The sequence below is a fragment of the Capricornis sumatraensis genome, chromosome 3, assembly GCF_032405125.1.
Source record: "Capricornis sumatraensis isolate serow.1 chromosome 3, serow.2, whole genome shotgun sequence".
Taxonomy (NCBI): Eukaryota; Metazoa; Chordata; class Mammalia; order Artiodactyla; family Bovidae; genus Capricornis; species Capricornis sumatraensis.
In genome coordinates, this window is record NC_091071.1 from 38,045,025 (window position 1) to 38,062,022 (window position 16,998).

The following is a 16,998-nucleotide window of genomic DNA, read 5'->3' on the forward strand; positions in this document are numbered from 1 at the left end:
AGGGCTCATAGGGTCTGGACCCAGCCACTGTTTAATAAATATCTCTTCTCTTGCCTCTGGCTTAGGCATGAAAGCCCTTAGGAGCGAAGCTGACCACTTAGTGCATGAAAAGCTCTAATGGAGAACATTCACTTGCAAGGAATAATATCCCAGCACCCATTCACTATTGCTTCGAAAAGGCAAAAATCAGTTGTACTTTGAACTCCAAGCTCCAAGCCTATTGCCAGTCTTGTGTTTTCTCTGTGAGCTTCCAAAGTCATCACTTCAGAACAGATCCTTCTTCTCTTCCCCCAAGACACCAGCCTTGGCTCCAAGCTTCCCTGAGTCCTGACCCTTCCTCTCTGTGCTCCCAGCCTACGCCGTGCATGCTACATGGCAAAGGGGGGTGACTGCAGCAGCTCAGAACACAGGCTGTGGACTCTGACTCCCAGAGCAGATCCAGCCAGCCCCACCCTTCTCCCGCAGCCTCACCTTGGGCAATGACCTCTGTTCTCTGCTTCATTTGCTCCCACCCTTGGAATGAGGGTTGTCAGACTTCGTGCTTCACAGGCTCATTGGGAGGATTAACTGTGATAACGCACGTGAGTTGCTTAGCACTCACTGCTCGAAATGATCAGTCACTGTCATGAATGGAAGCTGAGGCACTTTAGCAGGACTTCATCTGGTCACTAGAGCTTTAGGCCAAGACTACCCAACAGAACATTCTGTGATGATGGACATGTTCTATTCTGCATGGTCCAATATGAAAGCCATGAGCCACAGGCGGTAATTGAGCCCTTGAAATGTGGTGAGTGAGACTGAGGGACTGAATGTTCACTTGTGTTTCATTTTCATTAGTTTCTATTTAAATCTAGATACTACACAGGTGGGACTCCCATACGGGACAACACAGCTCTAGAAGAATCACAGGAGGCTGGCCATGACCCTTCTCTACCTCAGGTTCATTTTCTCCCCCTATTTGTTGTGCCCTAGCTTCCTTCCCCAGAGAAGGCAAGGGCACCCCACTCCAGTACTCTTGCCTGGAAAATCCCATGGACGGAGGAGCCTGGTGGGCTGCAGTCCATGGGGTCGCTAAGAGTCAGACACAACGAGCGACTTCACTTTCCCTTTTCACTTTCATGCACTGGAGAAGGAAATGGCAACCCACTCCAGTGTTCTTGCCTGGAGAATCCCAGGGACTGGGGAGTCTGGTGGGCTGCCGTCTATGGGGTCGCACAGAGTCTGACACGACTGAAGTGACTTAGCAGCAGCAGCAGCTTCCTTCCCCAATCTGTCACATTTTAAAATTTTGATGAATAGACCATGCAAATAAACTCTGTCCTTCTAATAAAAATAACATCCATAACACTCACTATGTGCCAGCAACTGATTTAAGTGCTTTACGTATGTTAATTTATCACAACCCTGAGGTGGTGCTAAGGTTATACCCCTTTAACAGATGAGTAAACTGAGGCACCAAGTGACACCATAACTTCTCAAAGTCACAAAACTAGTGAGAGGCAGGGCTGGGATTAGAACTCACTCTGGGTTCAGCAACTCTTTAACTCTAACCATGACATAATATTTCTTCTGTGGCCAAAGCATTTAGTCATGGACTTCAGAGTGATGTTATATCTGCCATGCTGCTAAGAATGTCTGTAAAGCCCTGATTAATTCACTATTCAAAACCGAGAACCTCTCTCGCTATAGAATTTGTTCACTGGCAAGAGGCTTCTGGTGGCATTCTCCCTTCCTGGCACTTTCTTATGCATGGTTCTTGTCTTCTTGTCATTTATTTGCAGGACTTTTTTCCTCCTGCTCAATTCATAATCAGAGTGCTTTTCCTCTTTACTGAATTCATAAGTGGTTGTGCAAAATGAGGATCTGGTGCAGGGCCAGGCAGCTGACAACACACCACTCGTTTGGCAAGCAAATGTCAAGTTGGTGTATCTCATCCTGCCCAGGAAGGGCCATTCAGCCAACTCCCTGAGGAGCTGGCACAAAATCTCCTGCAATCAGAGCAAGCCTGTGGTCCCAGGTCAGCACCCCGCCCCTGCCGAAACAGGGTGACAGATGCCAGACACCAAGGGGCGGGCACATTTTCATTGCCAGTGGGGTTGCAGGAAGGCGGCCCGCCCTGTATCCATCACTGGGAAAATCCATCCTTCTTCTGAGTCTCTTCCAGGCAGGCTCTGTGGATACTGATGCATTAACCTTTAATAGGACTAAAATGTTTTTCTTCAGTGACACTAACGCTGCCAGAGTCCATCAAGGTCCATAAGAATCAGCGTCTCTTGGCAGATGATGCCTATGAGATAGGATTCTCAGCCACCTGTGCATCCAGTCTCCACAGTCCATGAGTGTATCCTCACACCATCGGGACTTCCCTAACAGTCAGGCTATGAATGGAGAGGCTCCACTGAAAGCAAGTTGGGACTTTTTTTTGGCCTGCACTAGATCTTAGTTGCAGAGAAGGCAATGGCACCCCACTCCAGTACTCTTGCCTGGAAAATCCCATGGACGGAGGAGCCTGGTGGGCTGCAGTCCATGGGGTCGCTAAGAGTCGGACACAACTGAGCAACTTCACTTTCCCTTTTCACTTTCATGCATTGGAGAAGGAGATGGCAACCCACTCCAGTGTTCTTGCCTGGAGAATCCCAGGGACGGGGGAGCCTGGTGGGCTGCCATCTATGGGGTCGCACAGAGTTGGACACGACTGAAGCGACTTAGCAGCAGCAGCAGCAGGGTCTTAGTCGCAGCATGCGTGATCTTCACTGCCATGTGCAGGATCTGCTTTGAAGTATGCGGATCTTTAGTTGCAGCATGCTGGATCTAGCTCCCTGACCAGAGATCGAACCCAGGTCCTCCTGCACTGGGAACACAAAGTGTTAACCACTGGACCACCAGGGAAGTTCCAAAGAGCAGGCTGGAATTTCAAACAAGCTCCTGGGATAACTGAACCTGATCAACGACTAAGGTGTTTCACCAAGTTCAGAAGGCCTAATTCTCAGAGAAAGGCAGGCAGCTATGGATGGGAGACCCGGGAAAGTGAAAGTGTTAGTTACTCAGTCGTGTCCAACTCTTTGCAACCCCATGGCTGTAGTCCACCGGGCTCCTCTGTCCATGGGATTCTCCAGGCAAGAATACTGGAGTAGGTTGTCCTTCCCTTCTCCAGGGGATCTTCCTGACTCAGGGATCGAACCCGGGTCTCCTGCATTGCAGGTGGGTTCTTTACCACAGTACTACCTGGGAAGCCATGAAAACCTAGGGGCATGTTTCTCCTGTTATGGAGGAGACACAGAGATTATTAAGTTGTGAAATGGTGTGGGTGAGATACTCATGTCTGCCAAGAGTCTGTAACAGGACCGCAGTAGGCTGCCACCAGGAGGGGATTTGGAGAGATGGTGGGGAGGGCAGCTAAGGTTCTCAGTGTCAGCCAGATCTCCTAGACAAAAGCTTCCAAACTTGGAAAAGCTGTGAGAAAGAGGGTGCCAGCAATTTTTGCTTAGAAGAGCATTAATAGAAACATAATCCATCCCAGTACTGGTACAAATTGTGTCTCCATCACGCATCATAACGGTTCTAAGAATAATACTCCGACCTCCAAAAGGGCATGGGAGGGGTAAAACACAGACTCTTGGCCCTCTCTATTCCTTCTGTTCAGTGACACCTCCAGAACACAGAAGAGCAATGAAAACACTCAGAACCAACGTATGATTTCAAATACTGGATTGGTCAAAAAGTTTGTTCGGGTTTTTCCATAAGCTATTACAGAAAAACCCAAATTTTTTGGCCAGCCCAATACATGGAGTCCATATCTTTCCACTCAGTCATTCCCAAGAACGTGTAACTAACTCCTTTCCCTAAACCACTAAACATACTCTCCATCAAAGTACAATGGGATGAACACTTCAGGGGCCTTCCTAAAACCTATGCACCTTGGTGACATTAATGCTGTCCACTAAAAGAAGAGACAAGACAAAACACAAAACCAAACTGAAACTCTTTCACTAATGATTGGTTCTGAAGAGTTCTATAAAGTGTTTGTTGCTCAGTCGTATCCAACTCTTTGCGACCCTATGGCCTATAGTCTGCCAGGTTCTTCTGTTCATAGAATTCTTCAGACAAGAATACTGGAGTGGGTAGCCATTTCCTTTTCCAGGGGATCTTCCCAACCCAGGGATGGAACCCAGGTCTCCTGCATTACAGGCAGATTCTTTACTGTCTGAGCCACCAGGGAAGCCCCGAAGAGTTCTGTAGATTCTATACAAAAGCCAACACTCAGGCTTTGCCCTAAGAAGTATCAACTATTGTTTTAAAGCAGCAGCTTAAGAGTAATAGCCACACTGATGCAATAGTACACTAAGGAAGAATAATGCACCTAATAAAACTAGCGATTTTCCAATTGCTATTGCTTCTGGAAACACTGATTATGCTAATTAAAGGGTAGAATAGTAAATACCCACTCTTTTGCATCCAATTAAGTGCTCAGATTGCTTCTCAGAAGTATTTGTTGAAAATAGCACTTTTGATTATCGTAGATCCCAAATAAACAGAGTCAAGTGTGTGTGTATGTATTTGTATGTGTACACATGCTCACATATATATTTCTCTCTGGAGCTCATTTCACAAAGCATCATAAATCCTAAAATTTCTATGGGACCAAGTGAGAAAAACCATAGCTTCCTAAGACTACAGCTTGGATACCTTTAAAGAAAGAATATGTGTTAAGAATACAGCACGAGAAAACAATTTCAAGTTGGGAACATCTGAGATTTAACAGGCAAATACCTAGGAACTTAACTAATATGCAGTACTGCCTAAGTCCCTCACAATGTCAATGTCAGCTTATTCTAAATAATAAAATAGCCAAACTGTGTTCTACAAAACGTTAGAAGATTCATCCTTCCAGTCAATCCATACTTGAGAGCAAAGTCAATTTACACTTAGAGTTAAACAAACTAGCATTGCTAAAAACTGAGAATTATGTCTAATGCCAATCAGAAATGCAATAAATAAATATTAGAGGATTTGCAAGTTAAAGCAACCATAGAAATTCTATTATCAGAAAGGAAAATGTGTTACCTGTAGAGGTTACAAATAAGATACTAGAACCCAAAAGACAAAGCATTTCTGAAACTATTTCCATAAGTTAATCAAGAGAGAAGGTGGGTTTCCTGCCCCTAAAAGGAGATGTGATTCATGCATTCATTCAGCATGCACTTAATCAGCAGTCAGCACTGAAGTCTGAACCAGGCCTGTCCTAGGTCCCAGGAAAAATGCACTCAACAAGAACAGCCACACTTTCTAGAGGAGGGAATTAGATAGTTTTCAAAGCAAGCAAATTAAGGTAATTTCAGGTTGGGGAAAGTGCTTTAGAGAAAATAAAACTGGATCCCAAAATAGGAAATGAATGCTGGAAGGCAGAAGGGACAATATTTCACCTACAGTTGTGGACAGCAGAGTTTCGGGAACTGTGCAAAGCGCTTAGTGTTAGGACTTCTGTCTTGGGTCAAGCTTCCTAAAAGCAGAGCCTGAGGCAGGGACGTAGTGCACGTAACATATGAAGAGAGAGCTCTCAGGAGACGGGAGTAAGGAAAACTGACGTGGCAGGAGAAAGAGCTAAGTGAGATGTGCCCTCTGCTGGACACCAGCTTCAGCCTGATCCCCCAGGAAGCACAGGAACATGAATTGCACCCGCATGTTATCCCACCCTGAAGCCAGGGAGCTGGCTTTATGTCCTGCTGCCGGTCACTGGCTGTGGCTGCTGAGGATAAAGGAGCAGTATAGGCTACCAACTCAGGTGAGGCAGGTCTTGCCACTTGGCAACGGGATTTTTGCAGAACATGGAGGAACAGTGAGACATTAGCAGCTCACAGAAATTGATATGGTTGCACAGGCCCAATAAGGGGATCTGGATGGGACCCCAAAGGCATCCCCTACAACCTCCAAATAGCTTACCTGCCTCTCTCTCTAAAACGGTACATGGTAAGTTTGGCATTACGCTTGGTTATACTTTTCTGCCCAGTCGTACGCCACATAGCCATGACCCAGGTGCTAATACCCCACAGTTCTTCCCATAATTTATTCCCTATACCAAATTGACACCATTACATCCTCTCTTGGCCCTCAGTTCAGTTCAGTTCAGTCGCTCAGTCGTGTCTGACTCTTTGCGACCCCATGAATCGCAGCATGCCAGGCCTCCCTGTCCATCACCATCTCCTAGAGTTCACTCAGACTCACATCCATCGAGTCAGTGATGCCATCCAGCCATCTCATCCTTGGTCGTCCCCTTCTCCTCCTGGCCCCAATCCCTCCCAGCATCGGAGTCTTTTCCAGTGAGTCAACTCTTTGCATGAGGTGGCCAAAGTACTGGAGTTTCAGCTTTAGCATCATTCACTCCAAAGAAATCCCAGGGCTGATCTCCTTCAGAATGGACTGGTTGGATCTCCCTGCAGTCCAAGGGACTCTCAAGAGTCTTCTCCAACACCACAGTTCAAAAGCATCAATTCTTCGTTGCTCAGCTCTCTTCACAGTCCAACTCTCACATCCATACATGACCACTGGAAAAACCATAGCCTTCACTAAATGGACCTTTGTTGGCAAAGTAATGTCTCTGCTTTTCAATATGCTATCTAGGTTGGTCATAACTTTTCTTCCAAACTTTTTAGTAGAGCTCTTGGCTCTACTAAAGCCAATGAACTGTAAAGAGTCTTTCAGAATATCCATATCTTGGGTAATACAAGAAGAGTCATAGAACAGCCCTCAAGTTAACAGCCAAGAAGGAAAGTAGTTGCTCCCCGAATAACCAGGTCAGTCATTTATGGAACCAGAAATGTATCAAGTGCCTAGTATGTGCCCAGTCCTGGTTGAGAAGCTGCTTTACAACAACATATTTAGTGAGATGGGTCCATCTTACTGTTAACTAGTTGGTGAGTGTACATAAAATTATTTTATTTTCCTAACAATTTTACCAGGCTTTATCCAAAAAAATGTTTTTAAAACCTTTCTGCTGAGGAGCATTATCACTTAATATTTTCATGACTTTGAAATTACTCGTGTTGCTAACACAGCCTCATTTTTGGTCTGAAGACTCAGTTCCACTCATGGTAAAACCTTGATCTCAGATATGAGTCAAAGCTCTGATCCCTAGCACACTCTCTACCCCACCACAGACTCTCTGGTGGCCCCAGCTGCCTGGGAAAAAAGGAGCATGACCCATGGTCCACTCTTTTGAGCCCCCACCCTACCCCTCTTTCCCCAGTTTACCCACTGGAGACAAGGAGAGGGAAGAGACAAGCAGCTCTTCCCATGACGGCTTTGAAGGAGGCCAGGGCTCTTCTTCTGTTGGCTCTAATCTACTGCCCTGCCTGGTTTCCCACCGCATGACAGACAGGGTGAAGGTGGCTGGGCCACTGACAACAGTTTCAAGGTCAAGCAGCAACCCCAGGCCCTGGTCAGGCCTTGCAAGATTCAGCCACATGTCATGGATGACTCACCACCTTCCTCGGATGTTAGGAATCCCACGCTCCCTGTTGCAGCCATTCCTGCCATGACCAGAGGCTCCAACCTCAGCTTCCTTCTGCAGACTCCAACCCTGGGGTCTTCAGGCACATTTCAGTTCCACCTTCAGTGCCCCTCAGGAGACAGAAACTGGAGGAAATAATCATTGCCCCTCTTTACCTGACCATGCGGTTGGGCCCAGTGCTCTTTGTTCCTCACCAGGAAAGATAAAAGCTGAGCTCACTGAATGCTTACCCATGTGCTCCACGTGCATTTAGTCCCCGCAACTACCCCACGAGGTGGCATTAACGTCCCCACTTTACAGATGAGGAGACAGAGGTGGAGAGCATTTGGGTAACACACATCCAAATGAAAGAGAAAAGATAAACCCAGGCAATCCAGCAATAAGCACACCTTTACCTGCTCTGTTGCCTTCCTCTGGGTCCGGCATCAAGCAGACATCTGCACAGGGAATAAGATGACAGCCTCTGCTTTTACAAACACCCCAAAGTCTATAAACATTAGAGATGGGAACAGCTAGGCAGATTCTTTCATCTCTAACAGCCCCAGAGGGAGTCCCCAGGTCTCATCTCATTGGCTCTGGCTGGGACACGAGCCCAAGGCTCAACCAACTGCTGTGGCCAGGGGACACAGTGTCCCCTGACTGGCCAGCCCAGAGCCACACCCCACCTCTGGAGCCTAATGTGGAACCAACATACCCTAAACCAGACATGGAGCAAGAGCAGGGAGGAGAGCCTCCAGGGGATGTCAGATGCTCCAAACCTGCAGACAGAGTGGGCGCTGGGCAGGCAAACATATTAACTGTCCACTGCACACACTGGACACACTGGGGAAGGCTTGTGGTGGCTTGTTAGGTCTAGAGACAATGAAAAGAGCGCCTGCCAAGTGCCCACAATGCCCAACACTCTATCTTAAAGCTACCTGGATTAATCCTCAAGAAAGTCCCATCAGCTTCTTGGCATTTTACAGGTAGAAACACTGAAATATTATGAGATTAAAGAACTCACTCACCATCACCAGTTTAGAAAGTACCATTTCTCCCCCAATCTAAGGAACTTTTTTATTTTTCATTTTGCCATCCCAAATTGGAACATATCTTCCAGTCACTGAAGTGTCAGCGGTTTCACTGGCAGCATTTTTCTTCGCAGGAGTGCATGAAATAAGGGCACATCTCCCAATTATCAGTGTTTTAGATTCCAGGAGATCCTGGTAATGCCAGGAATGAAGCCCAATCCCATCTGCCTTCAAAGCCCACATGTTTTCTATGCATGTTTCTGGACTGGGGCAGGGCTGCCAACATGTTGGGCTTTGCACATGATGAGAAAGACAGAAGAAATGGCTCTAACAGGCTTTTATTCTTGCACTTGCAGGGGAGGAAAACAGCGTCATTCCACTATCCTGGGGGAGGCGCCAAGTACCAAGGGGAGGCTGTTCAGCGGTCCCTGGTGGAGTCGTACACCCACCCCAATGGCAACGAGACGGAGTGGAGACAGAACATTGACATCGTCATGAACTGGTTCACCAAGGAAGACTTTGACTTCGTGACCCTGTACTATGGAGAGCCAGATAACGTGGGACACCTCTATGGACCCGACACAGAGAAGAGGAGGGCGATGATTCAGCAAATCGACAGAACCATCGGATACCTGTTGGAAGCCATTGGGAGGCACAGCTTGACTGAGCACCTCAATGTCATCATCACGTCAGACCACGGCATGACCACCATGAAAAAGAAACCCAACATCACCGAGATCCTCCTGAGCAACTACATCAGCTTCAAGGACTTGGTCCAGTTTGACATTGTGGACTATGGTGGCTTTGGGATGCTCCTGCCCAAACCGGGGCAAGAGGAAGCCGTTTACCAAGCGCTGAAGAACGCTCATCCTCACCTCAATGTCTACAGGAAGGAGGAATTTCCAGAACGCTTCCATTTTGCCAAACATGAACGGGTCCTGCCAATCGTGATGTACGCCGACTCTGGTTATAGCATCAGCGGGGTGAGTGGATTCTAAACCAGAGTCCATCTTGGTTGTGGAAGGCAGCCAGTAGGGAAGGACTGTTCTGAAAAAAATTAAAACATAAGGGCATGCATGATGAGTTAGTAGTAACCCACTAACCCACCTCCCCACATCCCACCCTACCCACCCTGCTCCATGTTACCATTATGCAACGATAATGACATATATCTCTGACCAAGGTTGTGTCTACGGCTGTGTTAAAATTTTAACATGAGTTATTTCATGTTTGGGCTTCCCTGGTTGCTCAATGATCTACCTCAATGCAGGAATTATAGGAGATGTGGGTTTGATCCCTGGGTCAGGAAGATCACCTGGAGGAGGAAATGGCAACCTACTTCAGTATTCTTGCCTGGAGAATCCCATGGACAGAGGAGCCTGGCAGGCTATAGTCCATAGGATCATAAAGAGTCAGAAACAACTTAGCGACTGAGCACACACACACACACACATTTTATTTTTGTTTTCCTAACAACCCTAAAGGTTGATTCTCTTATCTTCCCTTTGTAATGAGGAAGAAACCAAAGCTGGAGAGGAGTGATTTGGTATTAGAAATGTAAGGCTGATGTACAAACCCAAGCCTATGTGTTGGATCAACAAGAGATTAACACCCCTCCCTCCCCCCAAAAAACACCTTCTAGTTCCTATTTGCATATAGTCAAAAGAAAAAAGGCAATCCTGATCACATAAAAATTTATACACAGATGCCCATGGCAGCTTTATTCATAATAAACAAAAGGTAGAAACAACCAAAATGCCCATCAGCTGATGAATGGATAAACAAAACAGGGTCTAGCCATACAGTGGAATACTATGCAGCCATTAAAAGGAAATGAAATACTGAAACACATTATCATTTGAATGAACCTTGAGAACATAAGGCTCAGTGAAAGAAGTCAGATAGGAGAGACCACATATTGTATGATTCCATTTAAATGAAATGTCCAGAATACACGAATCTATAGATATGGAGCATAGATTAGTGGTTGTCTAGGACCAGAGAAAGTTGTAGGGAGATTGGGGAGTAACTGCTGAAGGGCATAGGCTTTCTTTTTGGGGTGATGGAAGTGTTCTAAAATTGATTGTGATAATAGTTTCACAACTCTGTGAATACACTAGATACCATTGAATCGTATACTTTAAATGGATACATTCCATTGTATATGAATTATATCTCAACACAGCTGTTATGAAAAAAAAAGAAGTCTAAAGAAGAAAACACCAAAATCAATGCTAATTGTGAGACATACATGAGGTCTTTTTTTTAAACTACCAACTAGTAATTCATGACAGAACAAAGTTTAAGTGATGTTTCAATATCACATGACAGAAGACTGTCTCAGGTACAACCTGAAGAATCCTTGTCTAAGGCTATGAACAGAAGCCAAAAATCATAATTACATTTTCAATCTGTATACTCTTAGGTTGCTGAAAGTCCAGAGTATAACAGGTCTGGGAAAGCTCATAAGGTTATTGTTTAATATTGGTGGAAACATTTACAGTAAAATGCAAAACTTAACTGGTATTTTGCAAGCCCCCACGTGGCTGGGGGCAAAGGCCCTGCCAAGAAGTTTCCATAGCACTGACCTCTTTGTAAACCTGGTTAATGATGTCACAGTTTGAGAGGGATGATAAGACATTTAATTGGACAGTCATATTCCCAGCATGACCAACCAGATAGTTTAAGGGATGGGATGCAGTGATCAGTTTAATCTTCTGGCAAACTGTCTGTTAGACCGAAAATCTTTTGTGTCTCAATGCTCTAATTGAGTCCACTGCTCATATTCCCACCCACCTGCCTGCCTTGATGTGCACAGCAGAGTGGGTGTGACTCTTCTCTCTTAGAATTAGAGAGCTTGCAAAGAACATGAAGGCATTACTGGGATCACTTAACTGTTCTTAACAGGCTGCCCCATGGCATCAAGTTCTTCCCAGGTGGCACAGTGTTAAAGAATCCGCCTGCCAATGCAGGAGACACAAGACATGGATTTGATCCCTGGGTGGGGAAGATCCCCTGGAGTAGGAAATGGCAACCCTGCTCCAGTATTCTTGCCTGGGGAATCCCATGGACAGAGGAGCCTGGAAGGCTACAGTCCATGGGGTTGCAGAGCTGGACATAACTGAGTGACTGAGCACAAGAGCACAGCATGACCTCAAATGCCTTTGGACTGGTTTCTTTAGCCAGGTGAGGGAGCCTGAGCTGAGCAGACAGGCTCAAGACTATGAGACCAACTTTTCAATACCCAGAGATCACATGTCTGACATGCCAGAGTATCTGTTGGTCCCAAGAAAATAAGAAAATATAAACAGTGCTGTGGTGTGACTGATGTTACCTTGTCACTTGAAAAGGGGTCAGACAAAAGTCTATCTAGTACTCATTAAACAATTACCTATAGTCCTGATACCCTCCTCGTTAATCCTTCTCTCCCCACCTCCCACAAAAAAAAATATATACGCAATTTTGTGCCATAAGAAACAACATACTTGGGGACTTTCCTGTTGGTTCACTGGCTAAGACTCTGAGCTCCCAATGCAGGGGGCCCAAATTCAATCCTTGACCCCACAAGCCCCAACTAGGAGTGTGCCACAACTAAGACCTGGCGAAGCCAAATAAATAAAGAAATATTTTAGAAAAAGAAAATAAATGCTCCTAGCTCTAGACCCAGTCTGGGTTCAAATACCTACTCCAACATTGGCTACTACATGACTCAGGGTAGGTTATTCATCTGTAAAATGGCAGTGATGGGGATAGAGCCTTCACTTTATAAAACATTCAGAACAATTATTGGTGCACAGCGAGCCCTCTATGTTTGCACCTCTCAGGACCATCAGTATTACTATCTTATTACTGTTTCTACTGCTGCTACTGCTAAGTCACGTCAGTCGTGTCTGACTCTGTGAGACCCCATAGACGGCAGCCCACCAGGCTCCTCCATCCCTGGGATTCTCCAGGCAAGAATACTGGACTGGGTTGCCATTTCCTTCTCCAATGCATGAAAGTGGAAAGAGAAAAGGAAGTCGCTCAGTCTGTCCGACTCCTAGCGACCCCATGGACTGCAGCCTACCAGGCTCCTCCGTCCATGGGATTTTCCAGGCAAGAGTACTGGAGTGGCGTGCCATTGCCTTCTCCTTTACTGTTTCTAACAGGTGTGCTTTTCTTTGAAAAAGAAAGTGTTAGTCACTCAGTAGTGTCTGACTCCTTGTGACCCCACACAGCAGGCTCCTCTGTCCACAGAATTCTCCAGGCAAGAATAGTGGAGTGGGTTGCCATTTCCCACTCCAGGGTATCTTCCTGACCCAGGGACTGAACCCAGGAATCCCAAATTGTGGGCAGCTTCTTTACCATCTGAGCTACCAGGGCAGTTGTGAGCTTTATTCTCTTCCTTAAAGATCTTCCATTCCTGCTCCTCTCTGCCACTGCAGAGAGCAGTGTCCTTCCTTGTCATTTAAACGCTCAAAGATTTCCTGGATCTAACAACTATGGAATTAACTAAGAGGCAATTTTCTTTCAGAGGACTGGAATCTTAAATGACTGTTTCGTTGTTATTATTTTTCAGCGAATTATACTATATTTCAACAAAGGAGATCATGGTTTTGATAATGTCTACATGGACATGAAGACTATATTCAGAGCTTTTGGGCCTGATTTCAAGAAGAATCACCTGGCTGAGCCTTTTGACAGCATCCACATCTACCCCCTCATGTGTAAGCTCCTGGGGGTTACCCCTGAGCCCCACAATGGCTCCCTGGCAGTCACCCAGGAAATGCTGGTAGACACTTACGACCAGCAAACAGGTGAGACACAAAAGCCACCACCAAGAGATTGGTAGTGTGGCCTGTTCTGTCCTGAGATAGAGAAGATTCAAAAAGGGGTTTTCTGAATGGGGGAAATATCAAGTAGAACAATCCTGTTTCCTGGCAGCTTCAGTGCCCCCAGCACAAGATTATCATCAGCAGCTGTGAACAGGTAGCAGATGAAGGAGGAAATCCCTCGCTGTGTTGGTGACATTTTATACAGTGCCTACAGGGCAAAAAGGAAGGCTCTCCATAAAGGAAACCAGGCAATAATCCTTCTGAGCCTCAGAAAGCATGTAGAGTCTGCCCCCCAGATGCCCCTTGTAAATTTTGAAAAGCGGCCTTCCTTCAGCAACTCTGTGCATGCTGGTACCCAGAGGAAAGCTGCTCACAGGAGAGGAACAAGCTTTAGTGCTCTTCTCATGGCTAGAAATGGAGGCAGGGGTTCCTGTAAATGAGGTTGAGAATCCTTAAGACTTCAAAAAACTAAATCTCGGTGATATAAAGGAAGAAAGGAAGCATCTCTGGGAATTCGGCTGTTTACAAACACTCGCCAGCATTTCTTCTGTGGGGAGACGTAGTGCCCAGTGATTTATCAGATGCTTAGAGCAACCACACTCAGTCGAAATGGAATACAAGGAACAGCTCCCTGCACTCTTCCCTTCCGCCAAGCCACTACCCACATCTTCCCTGGTGGCTCAGATGGTAAAGAATCTGCCCGATGCAGGAGACCTGGGTTTGGTTCCTGGGCTGGGAAGATCCCCTGGAGAAGGAAATAGTTACCCGCTACAGTATTCTTGCCTGGAGAATACCATGGACAGAGAAGACTTGCAGACTACAGTCCATGGGGGTCACAGAGTTGGGGACACAACTGAGCAACTTGAAACTAGACCCACAATCTTCATGTGAATTTACTATAAACAGGATGTTCTGCAGAAAACTAAATGAATGACAATTCTCTAAGTTATTGAGAATTTCTTTTTAAGTTTTAGAGTTTTGCTACAACTCTTTGGCCCCTACACCTGCCCCATATGTAATCCTGGGAGCCTGGGGTGAGGTGTGTTTGATCATCCATTATTGATAAGCAGGACATCCCACCAACTGATTTTCAGCAAATTGGCTTTCAGCAAATTGGTCATTTGGCAAAGTGGTCGTTAGGCAAATGGGTCATTTGGCGAATAGGTCATTTAGTAAATCGGCTTTCAATGACTTGTCCTATGAGATTTCTCTACAGTGAGCACTTTCTTGGGTTAAATGTACATTTCGTTTCCATAATTAATATTCACCAGTGCCTGGATAGGAAACTTCCCAGAGACCCAGGAGCAGCCTCTTAATCAGATCATTTAAAACTATCTGATTTTTTATTAACAGGAGCAGAGATGAAGAGGGCATCTGCTCTCCAAAACACAGCAATCGGTCTCACAGTTGTCACAGGAGTCCTTGTGGTTCTGTTTGTTGCTGGTGTGACATTCACAGTCTTTTGTCGGAAAAAGATGTGAGTAGTCTGAGAGTTTTCTGTGGTTGTGCACACTGTAATAACCCATTTCAACCACTTTCTGAGTGTGTCAGGGTCCAGCACTTTGAGGACCCAACAACCAGGGATATCTTTGTGAACTTGCAGTCTGGGCAGTGGTACAGGGACCAGGACTCAGAAGAGCCCCCAGCTTGGTTTGATCTCAAAAATCTTGATTTTTAACAAAGACTCCATTTTCATTTTGCACTGGGCACCAAAAACTATGTTCCAGTTGCATTCGTTTCCCAGGATTGCCATAACGAAGCACCACATACTGGAGTGGCTTACAACAATAGAAACTTGTCTTGTGGAACTGGAGGCTAGAAGTCCAAGATCAAGATATTCACTTGATCCCTCTGAAATGTGTAGGGGAGAAGTCTTCCTGGCTTCTACTAGCTCCCGTTGGTTGCCAGCAATCCTTGGCATTCCTTGGCTTGTAGACACAATCTCTGTGTCCACCATCACATGGCCAACTTCTCTCTGAATCTGTCTTCATATGGCATTCTCTCTTCTTAAGAGGATGCTAATCATGGAATTCACAGCCACTTGTATTCCAGTATGGTCTCCTAACTTAATTACACCCGCAGAGACCCTATTTCCAAATGAGGTCACATTCCTAAGTACCAAGGGTCATGACTTCCAACACATCCTTTCGGGGGAACACAGTTCAACCCATAACACTGGTCCTGCCATCAACAAAAGCACTCGCTGGCCCTGGTACACTGCTTTCTACATCTCCATAGTTACATCAGGAGACTGAGCCTCTCACATCCCATGTGACACTCAATCCTGACCATGCCTCTGCTTTCAAAGAGCTCCTGTCTTAACAGTGTGGAGGCCTCCTGAACACCATAAACAGCCTAAGGAAAGTCAGAACTTTACTTAACCTTAACTCCATTACAAAGCCCACATTTAATGTAATTTATATTTGAACTATAAAATTTTCCTATAAGTTGAAACATGACCTATAAAAGTCTCTATACCCTGAAGCAACATTTTAGAAAGAAATCAATTGGTCCTTTTCTGCAGAAACCATTAGCCATAGAAGAGAGAAAGGAAAAACCTCAAGGTCCTGATTGAATGGCCATTCCCACAGCATAATTTCTAAAAGATAACCATTTCATATAGTTAAAATGTATTGGTTTTTCATCATCCACCATCACCATCATCATCATTATTAAAGAAAGTCTCAAATCCAGAAGTTGAATCTTTACTATAGTGTATGCATACATGCATGTCTTCTGCCACTGAAAGGACTGTTTAGATATACCCTAAAGCTTCTCTCCACATCAATACCACTGGAATTTTCACTTTCTATGTTCAATAGCAGACCTAATCTTCACTAACACCTCTACACACCACATCTGTGAGGTCCATAGGCCATTACAAATCCCTTCAGTGCCTTGATCCTTCCAAGCTCAGGTGTGAGATATATTACCTATGACCTTTGTCCCTCCCAAAAGCCCACAGACAAAGATACAGGTATCGTCTGTGTGCAGGTCAGTGGTGTGGCCCACTCAGGGGCCTTCCACAATCTGCCTCCCATCTATGGTGTCCCATCTATGGTGTCAGGGAGGCTAGAAAAGCCTAGATTTATTAATATCTTAGTATAACATCATGCAGCATCACTTACTCTGGTATTGACCCTGTATGACCTTTGGTTCCTCAGAGGAAAAATAATTAATAGCTATGACGTGTGTTAATAGAAAGCTTGGTATTCATGAGTTTGACCCATTCCCATTGGTTTCCACTCTTAACTGCAGGCAGAGAGCTGACCAAAACAGCACAAGTGAGCCAGTACGCATGACCGGGCTCTAACATCGTTCCTTCAGGACCAAGATCCAATCATCTTACATCAGATGTTTCTACCCCAGGATGCTGTGACTCAGGATTTATGCAATGTCTCAGACCCATAAACCTTTAATTCCTTGTAGAAACACAGTGATAACCACAGTTCACACTCTTTACTTCAATCAACTGTTGATGGAATAAAAGACAATTTTTGTCCGATCCTGTGCTCACATGGTTCTTGTAGAAGAACAGATATAAGAGAACAAACGCATTCAATTAGAATTAATTTTCCTCTCGTTCTCATAGCTGAGCAGGGCTCAAGTGTTTCTCATATGAAAGGGGTAATAAGACTCATCTGTCCCCATCAACTGCATTGTCCAG

The 16,998-nt window shown here is 45.4% G+C and overlaps 1 protein-coding gene across 1 annotated transcript in view; it reads left to right on the plus strand.

The window, feature by feature from the left end:
• LOC138076184 (ectonucleotide pyrophosphatase/phosphodiesterase family member 7-like) overlaps positions 1-16,633 on the plus strand; it is a 36,747-nt gene extending 20,114 nt beyond the window's left edge. Inside the window, exons 3-5 of the mRNA XM_068968402.1 lie at positions 8,874-9,500; positions 13,076-13,313; positions 16,590-16,633. Coding sequence (XP_068824503.1) covers positions 8,874-9,500; positions 13,076-13,313; positions 16,590-16,633 — 909 coding nt within the window. The remainder of the gene's footprint in view (positions 1-8,873; positions 9,501-13,075; positions 13,314-16,589) is intronic.
• The last annotated feature ends 365 nt before the right edge of the window (positions 16,634-16,998 follow it).